General features: G+C 36.3%; 1 protein-coding gene across 3 annotated transcripts in view; it reads right to left on the bottom strand.

The window, feature by feature from the left end:
• Window positions 1–229: 229 nt before the first annotated feature.
• FNIP2 (folliculin interacting protein 2) overlaps window positions 230–14,052 on the bottom strand; it is a 61,742-nt gene continuing 47,919 nt past the window's right edge. For all 3 annotated transcript variants that reach the window (XM_058193655.1, XM_058193654.1, XM_058193657.1), the window contains 4 exons: window positions 12,387–12,543; window positions 9,659–9,859; window positions 8,983–9,098; window positions 230–598 (listed from right to left, as the gene is read on the bottom strand). In XM_058193655.1, coding sequence (XP_058049638.1) covers window positions 520–598; window positions 8,983–9,098; window positions 9,659–9,859; window positions 12,387–12,543 — 553 coding nt within the window. In that variant the 3' untranslated portion in view covers window positions 230–519. The remainder of the gene's footprint in view (window positions 599–8,982; window positions 9,099–9,658; window positions 9,860–12,386; window positions 12,544–14,052) is intronic.

Genomic DNA, 14,052 nt, shown 5'->3' with positions numbered 1-14,052 from the left:
CTTCTTTTTTGAATAACTTTTGGCTTTCTTTGCCCATTTGAAATACTAGCCAGCTAATCAAGTTGCTACCTAGTAGCTGAATTCTGAATCCTTCTTCTGAAGAGAGGCAGTTCTGTCCAGATAGATATATTGGTTTATTGTCTCGTTTATATAGAAAAAAGGAAAGTATGCATTCAAACTATTTGCTTAGAACCCCTTATTGAAGAAATTCAGAAAAATATGACAAATATGCAAAAGAAGGAAATTGTATTTTTGATAGTCTGTTTAGTTAGCTGCTATACATAAACAAAGTATCCATCATTAATGTTTAATCCTTTCATTCATTAAAATACAAGGATGCATAAACAATATAAAAACCCTGAATACCTTTTATATCATGTAAACTAAAAATCCACTGATAAATATCCACATAAAAGGCAGGAAACCAAATGAGATGTAATGAACTGCTGTCACAAACTCTCTTCTTTTGTGTCTATTATTCACTCCCAAATCTTTGAGAGAAAAGAGTTTATCTGTAGTTTAAAGGAGTATTTGAGCTACATATGGTGAATGAGTACTTGCTATAGCAGCCAGCAGTGGCAAGTCATTGGATTCAATCCTAGAAATGAAAATGAGAAAGTGTTAATATTTAAGGTACATAAAAATTACTTAAGCATTCCAATGAATTGGAATTGAGTAACACCATATTTTAAAAATAAGCCTTCCATTCTGTATGTATTCACCTTCTTTTCTTTAAAAGATTACATCCACATTTTTATTGATCTGGGACTATAAATAATAAAGAAGACATTCACATTTAAATGTTCTAAAGCAGGGTTCCCCTACCCCTGGTTCCACGATCTGTTGGGAACTGGGCCATGCAAGTGGCAGGCATGCAGAACCATCCCCTCCCCCTTCCCCTCCTGCTACTGCCAGCCTACGGAGCCAGAAAGATTTCAGGACCACTGTTCTAAGGCTTTTCAAATGATATCATTGATAATCGCCGTACCAATAACAGAGTAGTGAAGACATACTGGGGAAAAATAGAAATCATATTGACTCTTTAAACCAGAAAAAGACATCTTGCAGCCCACTCCCAATCCACTGATTCTGTTTATGCTCCTGTTGCCAAATCGTTGTTTTTAATGTGCTTGGGAATTAAACTCACAGGCAGTGATCACAATAATTGTGCTCAATTAGCTTATTACACTTTTAACTAAATTAAAAATAAATCAAGTTTAGGATTTGTGTACGGGAGGAAGTCATCATGTTGATGAGAGCAAATACTGCTGATGTGGCCCAATTCTGCGCTAATGTCATTTACTTTTAATCCTATTTATATTGCATCAGTGGTGGGATTCAAGTAATTTAACAACCGGTTCTCTGCCCTAATGATTTCTTCCAACAACCAGTGTGGTGCGAACCGGCTGAATCCCACCACTGTATTGCATACTTTTTACACATGCTATACTTTTATGATCTATTTTATGTCTATTGTATTTGCTCAATATTGAAGATTATATGTCTTTGAAAATGCTTTTGACATGAATGAAGCATTGATACTGGCACCAATCACTTTTTTTGGTGGTGGTGGCCTTCTGGGACACTATTTAAAGGTCAAGTACATATTGGGCTTCCAAGTAAGGACTAATGGCAGATTAAATATCTCTATGGGGGATGGGGCGATCCATAAGTGGGAACGGCATTGTAGTGGAATTGCCAGACAGATTCTGGCTGACAAAAATCTCTTCAGAGGAAGAAGAGACCATTGGAATCACCAATTTGTGCTCTGAAAGAGTTGCTCCTGGTGAGAAGACCACAGGAGTTCAGCTACTTGTGATCAATAGCAAGTTGAGCAGCTTGGGAGTTGAAGGGTTTACAAGTGCTGTGCAGCCTTAATGGAATTTAATTGGCAAAAGTCTTTCTTAAACACCCTTAGACTTAATTACTTTATAACCTAAGAAAAATATTCCAAACAGCAGTAAAAATCAAAGACTCATGGTGAATGTATTTTTTTTTAGATTTGAAGAGGTGGAAAAAGTTATTTTAAATAGTTTTAACTTAAAAGCAAAATGCTTAGCAAAACTGTGATCCAAGAAAATTTTAAAGACATTAAAGGGACATGGTGTAAAAAAACTCCCAGAAGAAAAACTTATTCTTGTGAAAATGTCTTTAAAATAGCAATAGCAATTAGCCTAACAAACTGGACCTTTGTGGGAATGCTAACAGGTTATTAAGGATAGTACAAATAGTCCTCAACTTATGACCACAATTGGAACCAGATTTTTGGTCACTGAACAAAGCAGTCATGACACCCAAGTAACTGCTTTGCCAAATGACTGCAATCCCATCTCTCCCAGCTGCAGTCATTAATAATTGCTTGAGTCATTAAAGGAGGTAGAGTAAAAGAGCTCCCTGCTAAAAGAGGGAAGGCAGCTCTCTTGTATCAAAAGGACCTCTTGTGGGTCCAGAATAGATATGATATGGAAGACAATAGAAATGAGTCTTAATATAGGAAGAATTGACACAGAAGCCAATACCTAGGCAGACCATAACCCTATGATGCTGACATGGAAAGGCCAAAGGAAAAGATCCTTTGGACCTTAAATACTATGATCCTAAAATATAAAGAACTTATACAAAGAATAGAGAAGGAATTGACCTTTTTCTTTAAAGAAAATAAAAAGACACCTCAATTCAAAACCGTTGGGATGCAATGAAAGCTTACATAACATAACATAACAACAGAGTTGGAAAGAACCTTGGAGGCCTTCTAGTCCTGCCTAGGCAGGAACCCTACACCATCTCAGTCAGATGGTTATCCAACATTTTCTTAAAAATTTCCAATGTTGGAGCATTCACAATTTCTTCAGGCAAGTCGTTCCACTTATTAATTGTTCTAACTGTCAGGAAATTTCTCCTTAGTTCTAAGTTGCTTCTTTCTTTGATCAGTTTCCACCCATTGCTTCTTGTTCTACCCTCAGGTGCTTTGGAGAACAGCCCGACTCCCTCTTCTTTGTGGCAACCCCTGAGATATTGGAACACAGCTATCATGTCTCCCCTAGTCCTTCTTTTTATTAAACTAGACATACCCAGTTCCTGCAACCGTTCTTCATATGTTTTAGCCTCCAGTCCTCTAATCATCTTTGTTGCTCTTCTCTGCATTCTTTCTAGAGTCTCAACATCTTTTTTACATCGTGGAGACCAAAACTGGATGCAATATTCCAAGTGTGGCCTTACCAAGGCATTATAAAGTGGCACTAACACTTCACGTGATCTTGATTTTATCCCTCTGTTTATGCAGCCCAGAACTGTGTTGGCTTTTTAACAGCTGCTGCACTGCTGGCTCATATCTAAATGGTTATCCACTAGGACTCCAAGATCCCTCTCACAGGTACTACTATTGAGCAAGGTACCACATATACGGTACTGGTGCATTTTGGTTTTTTTGCCTAAATGTAGAATCTTACTTTTTTCACTGTTGAATTTCATTTTGTTAAATAGCGCCCAATGTTCAAGATCTTTCTGTAATTTGAGCCTATCTTCTGGAGTGTTGGCTATTCCTGCCAGCTTGGTGTCATCTGCAAATTTGATGAGTTCCCCATCTATCCCCTCGTCCAAGTCATTGATGAAGATGTTGAAGAGTACTGGGCCTAAAACAGAGCCTTGGGGTACTCCACTGCATACTTCCCTCCATGTGGATGTAGTTCCGTTGAGGACTACATGTTGAGTGCGGTTGGTCAGCCAGTTACGAATCCATCTGGTGGTAGTGCTGTCTAACCCACATTTTTCTACTTTATCTAGTAGTAGGTTATGGTCTACTTTATCAAATGCTTTACTGAAGTCCAAGTAAATTATATCGACAGCATTCCTCTGGTCTACTAATTTTGTCATTTTGTCAAAGAATGCGATAAGATTAGTCTGGCATAATCTGTTTTTTGACAAACCCATGTTGGCTTTTGGTTATTACTTTGTTTGCTTCTAGGTGTTCGTTGATTCGTTGCTTGATTATCTTTTCTAGAATCTTCCCCGGTATTGAGGTCAGGCTGATAGGTCTGTAGTTTCCTGGGTCTGTTTTTTTTCCTTTTTTGAAGATGGGAACTACATCAGTTCTTTTCCAGTCCTCTGGCAGTTCCCCTGTGCTCCAGGATCTTTGAAAGATATAGTTCAGTGGTTCTGAGATCACGTCTGCCAGTTCCTTCAGAACCTTGGGGTGTAATCCATCCGGTCCTGGTGATTTGAACTCGTCTAGGGTAGACAGGTGTTCACTTACCATTTTCTTCCCTATTTTAACTTGTGTTTCTAATCTGTTTTTTGTAGTGCTGTTTTTGATAGGTTGGATTGTTTTTTCCTTTTGTGTAAAGACAGATGCAAAATATGAGTTAAGTAGATCTGCTTTCTCCCTGTTGCTTGTCATCTTCTTGCCACTTTCTCCCAGCAATGGGCCAATTGTTTCCTTGACTTTTTTCTTGTTTTTAACATGTTGGAAGAAGCTTTTTTTGTTATTTTTTACTTTTGTCGCTAGCCTTTGTTCATTGTGAGCCTTAGCTTTCCTCACTTCATCTTTACAGGCTCGGGCTGTTGCTGATATTCTGCCTTAGTTATTTGCCCCTCTTTCCACTTTTTATATTTGTCCTTTTTGTCTTTCAATTTGTCAGATAGTTCTTTATGCATCCATGCTGGTTTCTTTTGAGATCTATTATTTTTCTTCTTCATTGGTATTGTGCTAGACTGCGCTTTTATAATCTCACTTTTCAAAATTTCCCAAGCTTCTTGAGTTGCTTTCCCCCTGAGGATTCTCATCCATTGAATCCTTCTCAAGATCTCTCTAAGTTTATAGAAATTAGCTCTCTTAAAGTCCAAGACTCTAGTTTGACTTTGTTCTACTACTTGTATTTGCTTAATGTCGAATTCCAATATTGCGTGGTCACTTGCCCCCAAGGTTCCCGTAACTTCAACTCTTCTATCATTTCATGTCTGTTAGTTAGAATTAAATCCAGTATGGCTGATCCCCTTGTCGCCTTCTCTATTTTTTGGGAAACAAAGTTGTCTGCTAGGTTTGTTAGGAACCTGTTGGATCTTCCACTTGGTGCAGAGTTTGTTTCCCAGTTGATGTCAGGGTAGTTAAAATCCCCCATTACTACTGTGATGTGCTTCCTACATACCTTAGTTAGCTGACTAGCAAAAAGTTCATCTACTTCCTCTGTTTGGTTGGGTGGCCTATAGTATAGACCTATGGCAATATCGTTTTTCACCCCTTTTATATTGACCCAAATACATTCAAGATGATTTTCATCATTGTTGTGCTCTATTTCTGTAGAGATGTAGTTATTTCTTACGCAAGAGGTTTGATGACAGACTATATAGGGAAAAGGAATATTAAGAAAAAACAAAATATTAAAATATTAGAAAATGACTACAGGAAATGGGAGCAAGAACTAGAAAGATTTCCAGAGACGAAAGATATTAAAATGAGAATGGACTTAACTAAACATAAAATGTTCTCTGATTGAAAAGGAAGAGTTAGCACAAAAAATCAAAGGGGCAAAACAGAATTATTTTGAAAATGCTAATAAACCAGGTAGATGGTTAGCCTACAAGCTTAAAAAAGAGAAAGAAAATCGCAGAATTGTACAACTAGAGGACAATAAAGGCCAGATTCAATTCATGAATGAAGAGAAGAAAAAAAATGTTCAGAATTTTTGTATGCAACTATATGGAAAAGAGGAAATTGATAAGGAAAACGTGAAACAATATCTGCATAAAGCAAATTTACCCCAGATTCCTAAAGATATGGAAGTCGTGTTGGAGGGAAATATAACAATGATGGAATTAATGCAAGCGCTTAAAAAAAAAGAAAAAGGAAAAGCTCCAAGCCCAGAAGGACTGCCAGTCGAATATTATGTGACTTTCCAAGAACAATTGGGTCTTCCATTTTTAGAGGTTATGAATGAAGTGATGCAAAAGGAGAAAATACCTGAGACCTGGACAGAGGCCTACATTACTCTTATTCCGAAAGATTAAAAATGATGATTTGGTTTTTATTATTAAGGACTCATTAGAATCTATAACTTGCTTGATAGAAAGAATTGGCGAATATGGGAAAGTGGCAGGGTTGAAAATTAATAAGGTTAAAATGAAAATTTTAACAAAAAATATGTTGATGAAACAAAAAAGTGAGTTGGTAGAACATTCAGGGATGCAGGTTGCAAATAAAGTTAAATACCTGGGGATATATCTTACTGCAAGGTATAGTACGCTGAAAGAGAATAATTATGGTTAACTCAAATACGGCAGATTGTGACAGATTTGGCTAAATGGGAACATCTATAATTGTCATTGCTGGGAAGAATATCAACAATTAAGATGAATATATTACCTAAAATTCTGTATTTGTTCCAGACTATACCAATGAAATTGAGGAGAGGATACTTTGTAGAGTTGAATAAAATGATGTTGAAATGTATTTGACAAGGGGAAAAGGCAAGGATAAAAATAAAACTATTACAAGACAAGAGAGTTAGAGGCGGCTTTGGGTTACCTAATTGGGAATTGTACTACCAAGCAGCAAATTTGATGTGGATTAAAGAATGGATAACCCTAAGAAATAATAGACTTTGGAAGGTCATGACTTGTTGCTGGGATGGCATGCTTTTTTATGGTATGGACAAGCTAAAACACAGGGATATTTCAGAAGACATATAGTCAGAGAAGCGTTGTTGTCAAATTGGGAGAAGATAAAGAAAAGTCACTTCTTAAAAATTCCAATTTGGGTATCATCTTTTGAGGCGTTCTCATATTCAATAACATTTAAAAAGGAACATATTGTTAGATATAATGAATTGTTAAATGAAAAGGGTGAGTTAAAAGCTAAATTAGAACTAGAGGCAGATGGTATAACAATAAACTGGTTTTCATATTTGCAAATACAATCCAGATATCATAAAGATGTTAAAAGAGAAGGCTTTTACAATAATATAACCAGTTTTGATGAGATCTTAACAGGTTCAGATGACAATTTGATTAGGAAATTATATGGATATTTATTAGAGGTGAAATTGGAGGAAGAACAAGTAAGAGACAATGATTGCTTGGGGGAAGAATTTTGGCCATGGGATAGATTTAGATGCTTGGCAGAAATTATGGATGTATAATTATAAAATGACAATGTCTACAGCATATAAAGAGAATTTGTATAGATGTTTTACAGGTGGCATCTACCCTCCGACAAGAATTGTTAGAATGTTCAAGGATAAATCCAAAAAATGTTGGAAGTGTCATCAGACACCTGGATCATACTACCACATGTGGTAGACATGTGTTGAAGTGAAAAGATACTGGACTAAAATACACACGTGGTTGGAGAAAATGATCAAAAAACATATTGACTTTAAGCCAGAAGTTTTTTTGTTGCGAATTATACCTGAAATATATACTAGAGATGTAAAATATTTGATTGTGAATATTATTACAGCAGCCAGGATTGTGTTTGCTAAAAATTGGAAAAATGAGAAGTTACCTTCGCAAGATGAAATAATTAGAAATATGATGGAATGTGCAGAGATAAGTAAATTAACATTTGAAATTAGAGAGCAAGAAGATAAGCAATATTATAAAATATGGGATTTATTTTATCATTGGTTAGATGGAAGATATGTTAGAAAAGATAATATAAGATATCTGTATGGAAGAGATGTTTATTTTGCGATAGCACAAGAAGATATGTAAACACCCATGCAGCACGTTGTAATTGATTTGATGAGTTTTCTTTTTATTAAAAATAAATAAAAAAAATTCTCAAAAAAAGGACCTCTTGTGGTGGGCTGCAGAAATGAAGCTCAGATTTTAGGGATTCAAACTTCATTTCTGCAGCCCCTTAGTGGAGTTTCCCTTGTTTATGCATGAAAGGGAACATATGCACTGGGCTGGAGAAACAAAGCTCATATCTTCTTGCTTCATTTCTTCAGCCCAATGTAGGAATTCCTCTGCTCTTCATGTGCAGCAGGAAATTCAAGTGCTTTGCTGGAAAAAAAACAAGCAGGGATCCTGAAGATCTTCTTTTCTGTAGCCTGACAAAGGAGTTCTGCCACCATCACCCCCCAAATACATGGAAGGGAAGGAAAATTCTTTGGCAGATGGCAGCAGTTTGAAATCTTCCCTGCCAGAAGGGAATCCTGGAGATCAATTGTTGATCCTCTATTGCATTGAAAATATCTTGTTAATAAACATGATTAAAATTATTCCTCCAAGATGCTCTTAGGGCAAGGAAAAGAACATCCTTCCCTGTTTAATTTTAACTATTCAGAAATAAAAATGCAGCAATTATTACTTCAGGTCAGAAATATAATGCTATCTGATGAATATTACCCAACACCTACATCTCCCGACATGCTTAAAACAAGATATCCTGATCTTAAACACAGAAATAATTAAAACCAATACATTTCCCATTCTCAATCCATTTTTTAATTTTTATATTTTAATTGGTTAGACTTATTGCCTTGCATGAACAGTATTAACCAATATGTTTATTATAAATAATGGAACCCCCTCCAATGGTCATGAGCTTTCAGATTAATAGTCTTGTGATCTAATTATTTGGTTTTCTGATGTTTTGCCAACAATTGTGACTGGCATCTTGAGAGCTGAAAGTCACCTGTTCAATAGATTGTTGCCAATTCACAGCCAACTCCTTCCTCAAATCCATATTGACAGAGTACTCTACATATGAGAGAGTCCTTGAGAGCATCTGCCTTTTAAAATTTCATTTTGTTCAGAAAGTAAAGGAGGACTAGAAATTTCATTTAATATAACTGCTCAGTTTGATTTACAGATGGTCAATGCAATACACACACACACACACACACACACACACACACACACACACACTGTAATAGACCTTTCACAGAAAACCTGGCACAAGATAAAAACCATGCATCTTGAATAGTGAGTGAAAGATGAGTAAAATCAACAGCCTTAGGTTTTAACTTTAGCAGCACTCACCCCAATACCACTCCAAGCTCTTTCACATGAACTCTTGTTTGTCCTCGCAAATATTTAGATAGCATTGTGCTTTTATGGTACATTTCCTGTAGGCGATCTTCAAGGTGCATTACACACTGCAAGTGGAAGGAGAAACCCAGAGAGATAAAATTAAATAGTTTATAATAGATAAAATGTGCAACTTGTAAATGTATACACCCACCCACACACACACACACATTTTGTTGAGGCCACACCAAAGTTCAGTATTTTATTGATTTAGAGCACTGCTGTCAAACTCGTGGTGTCATGTTGCTGTCACATGCCGTTTCATGATGTTTTTCCCTTTCATGGAGCTGGGGTGGGTGTGGCCTGCATGTGACGCATCTGGCACATGGGCCGCCAATCTGACACTCCTGATTTAGAGGAACAAGCTTCTAATGAACCCAAGATTACTCAAGCACTGCCTAAGCCTCTAAGAATATGTCCACTCACATGTCCCAACATGTGAGGGTTCCTTCTTTTCAATCTTGCCATCTTATAGGATCCAGGAGGATATGCTTTTTCAGTGATTGCCCCATTCTCTGGAATGATCTCTCCCGTTCCCCCCCCCCACACACACATACATACATACACAACAGACCCCAATATATCTAGCCTTTAGGAAAGTCATTAAGATCTGTAAATGAGTACTTACAAAGTCAGCAGAAAGATTAAGCTTGTAAAGTTGTAAAACAGACTGCAATAAAGATGATACTAGGCTGGAGACGAGAACATCTTTGCCTAGTTTTACATTGTCGGTCATCTTTTTCTGGCTAGTAGCCACCTGAACTGTCCATTTATCAGTATCTGCTATAATGTAAACAGCTTCTGCTATAGATTCATCTAGTACAGGATGCTGTAAAACACACATAACGAAACGAAGTGAAGCAAGACATTTTATTTATGTATGTATGTATGTAGCTGCCATCTTATGTCAAAATCTGGATGGCTCCCATTTTCAAAGAAATGCCCTGTATTTGAATTCAAATTTAAGAATAAAACCTGAATTGCATCTAGCATACTAGAAGAAACATTTGGCAGCCTGTAAATATACTTAATTAGTCAGCTGTTATCTACCGTTTCTGGAAAGAATGTGATCACAGCCAAATGAAGTGATAAGTTTGAGAGTAATTTATTCAATGATGAACCTCTATTGCCTAATAACAGATTAATATAGAGAAATATGCTTTTAAAATTACCTTTTCAGATGTATTTTGTGCTAGAAAGTTTACTTGTTTCAGTGCACACATTAGATGCAGATACAACAGGGGCCCTCCATTTAACTACACAGAGCTGGAAATCTGTACGTATATGTAGTGATTTCTGGACCAGGACAAAGAGTATAAATGCAGAACATATAGCTGCACAGGTTAGAAAGGAGCACAATCAAAAGCTTTCAGAAATATTTTCATTTTCTGGCTGTTCCAATTAGAAAAGTGAGGGATAGGAAGTCAGTTTCATTGCCACAGTCACAACATTATTAACTCAGGGCATTGGTCAGAACCCTGACACATAGATTACACTTTGACTTCGAGTAATTCACATTCTGATTCAGTTAGATTAAATCTCAATTAATTTTAGACTACACTGGTTATTCTATAAGCTGCAAACTTTAAAAATCAGATTTGCATTATAAAGGGAATCCGTGATGCGTTTCTTCACTTGACTCAGTTCAATGTACTTCTAGGCCAGTGGTTCTCAATCTTGATAATGCTGCGACCCCTTTAATACAATTCCCCACGATGTGGTGAACCCAACCATAAAATTATTTTTGTTTTGAATTTATCGTGCTGAAGCCATATTGGCTAGCGATCTGAACTGCTTACGATTGCCTTGAGGACGGAGGCATTAAAGCGGAGACTCCTCCCCTATTAAGTTTATTGCGCCTGAAGCCAGATTAGGCTAGCGATTGGGAGTGATTGCAGCTGGTTTGAGAGGGAGACATCAGAGCAAAGATTTCTCTCTTTTTTAATTCATTGCGCCTGAAGCCGAATTCGGCTAGCGATTTGAAGAGCCTGCAGCTGGCTTGTGGAGTCAACCATTGGAGCACGATTGTTTGACTCGCAAGTATACTTCCCATATTTCCGATGGTCTTAGGCGACCCCTGGCAAATCATCATTCAACCCCCAACGGGGTCCCGACCCACAGGTTGAGAACCGCTGTTCTAGGCGCAGAGAAAGTTTTTCCAGGCCCAAAGAAGATTGGAATCAAGGACTGAAAGCTTTCTTGATACTTACTTTCCTAAAGAATTTTCTACAGGGGTGAATTCTGCAATATGACTCTTAATATGATTGAATTAATATGACTTAACATGACTGAAAAGCAAGGCAGATATACTACATCTAGGAGAATTCCTCCTCTGAATTAAATTTTGGAATCTGAAGGAGGTTAATCTTCATTATTTGTTGCCAGTTATAAGGCAAATACTTTAAAGAAAGGCCTGAAGGCAAGCAACTTCACTAGGTTTGTTCCCAGCCTAAAAATATACTTCCTTTCTCAGAGATTTGATTTTGACTAGAATTGATAAAAGTCCCTTGCAGACCTATTGTATCAGGTGATTGAATAATTTAATTTAATAATTTAATAAATATTTTATTTATTCATTCATGAAATTTATAGACTGCTCAATACATTACAACTCTGGTGGCTTACAAAATTAAATGACACAAACAACAACATACATAACCTTTAAAAAAAAGTTTGGAGAAACACCACCATTTAGTAGACCATAAACAGAGTAGGTCTGTAGCCCACTCTAGCCACGGTCTGAAGGAACAGCCAGGCTTTAAGGAACCGTTTAAATAAGATCACGATGAAAGCCATAAAAATCTCATGAGAAATGGTGTTCCAGAGTCAGGTGCCTTGACAAAACAGGCACACCATCCTAACTGTCTCAGAAGGTATGGCATGGATAAGAACTACTGCAGCCCCTCAAAAAACAAGGCTTATTCCATGAAGGATTTTAAGGTGATAATCAGCACTTTGAATTGGATTGATCGAATTGAACCAGCACTTCAAAAAGCAGAGGTGTTATGAGCATACCATGGCACAGTTATAATTGCCTATGCTTGCTGCTTTCCAATCTGCTGCAGCTTCTGTGTGATCTTTAAGCCTTACATAGAGTGAATTATAAGATTCACGATAAGATTTACAATTATAATGAAATGACTACAAGAAAACCAAACTCAGAGAGCACCAAGGACTCCTGAATTATAATAATATAATGTAATCAGAAGAATATGATGTAATCAGAGTGTGACTATTCTTCTATCTACAAATAGCAAAAATTACAACAGAATGTTACTAATGAAACAAAATCAGTAAGTTTTCCTTTCATGTTCGAAATATTATTATTAAAGCTTTGCAGAAATGGACAGACTTACATTTATGGTGTGACTCAACTCAGCAGATAAATGTTGCTTAAGTTGTTCATCAGAACTTATTCCATGCAGCACAAGATCAGGCATATAAGAGGTACAATAGCCCCCAAGAAGTGACCTTCCAAAATGTATCATGCTTTGAGAGCTAACTGTGCAAAATCTGAAAATCAAGAATTTACTGTTTACTGAACACATCTCAGGGCCTTACAAAAAATCATTAATATGTGCAGTTATATTGGCAAGACTGTAACATGATCTGAATGGTTGACATTATGATCTGCTTTGTTTTTCAAGACTGCAGCTCAAGAATGATGAAAAAAAAAACATTCACTCTGATATATAAATGTAACAGTTATTATTTAGTTTGCAAACTTCTCTATAACATATTACTGAATCTTTCTCACAGAAAACTGAACACAATTTAATAGAATTCTACAAGTCTACAATCAAACAATGACTCCAAAGTTCAAACAGATCCAGCCTACATGGATCACCATAACTATAAACACTAAGTCTGTGTATATACCACAGTAAGTAATTCCACTGTAGAATTAGATTTGATCATAGAAGTAAAGATCTGTATATTTCATGTGAGAACATGGTCCCTTGCTAAGTACCTGAAAGGTTCATCCTCTGCTATCTTCTTTTCAGAAAAAGCTAATGATTTATTTAATACAATTAGATAAATTTCACACAATGCATAATGCATCCCATTACAATTACATGTTTTCAAATATATTTCAGTTTCTGAGTTAGTAACAGTACAATTTCTCTATCTACCTTCATAGCCTATTAAATAGGCCATAAATCCAGGAAACATATCCCCATTTTTATAGTGAAATTTTTTAACTGGATCATTTGAGAGCATTAACAAAAAAAACGCAAAAATGTAATATAAAACATCTACTTGAAACATATTTGGGAAAGGCGTTAACAATGTAGTTGAACATCCGCCCCTCCCACACACACATATGAACATACACAATTACAAACATACAGACTGACTTATCTGGTTAGTATTTTTTTTTTTTGGTCAGATAATTTACATTCAGACAGCAAATCTTACATATAGTATACAGGTAGTCCTCGACTTACAGCAGTTCGTTTAGTGACCATTCGAAGTTACAAAATGAAAAAAGTTACCTATGACCGTTGTTCACATTTATGACCATTGCAGCATCCCCACATTATCAAAATTCAGATGCTTGGTAACTGACTCATATTTATGATGGTTGCAGTGTCCAGAGGTCACGTGATCACCTTTTGTGACCTTCTGACAAGCAAAGTCAAAGGGGAAGCCATATTCATTTAACAACCATGTTACTAACTTAATAGCTGCAGTGATTCACTTAAAAACTGGGAAGAAAAGTCATAAAATGGAGCAAAACTCACTTAACAAATGTCTCAATTTACAACTAAAAATTCGGCCTTAATTGTGGTTGTAAGTTGAGGAATACCTGTAACAATAAATTAAAACGATTTTAAAATTACTTCATATTATTTTAATATCAAAAACAAGTAATACTGAGCATGTATCAGTAAACTACATATACTTCCTAATAGTTTGATGTGGGAATCATGTTGGCTTGCAAAGCCTTTCCAGATTAGACGTATTAGTTTGGGCTGATTATGATTAGCATCCTTGTAGTAAAACTGAGCTTAAAACTAC

The sequence above is a fragment of the Ahaetulla prasina genome, chromosome 8 (assembly GCF_028640845.1).
Source record: "Ahaetulla prasina isolate Xishuangbanna chromosome 8, ASM2864084v1, whole genome shotgun sequence".
Classification (NCBI taxonomy): Eukaryota; Metazoa; Chordata; class Lepidosauria; order Squamata; family Colubridae; genus Ahaetulla; species Ahaetulla prasina.
Note: the sequence above shows the minus strand (reverse complement) of the source record. Positions and strands in the feature narration are given on the sequence as shown.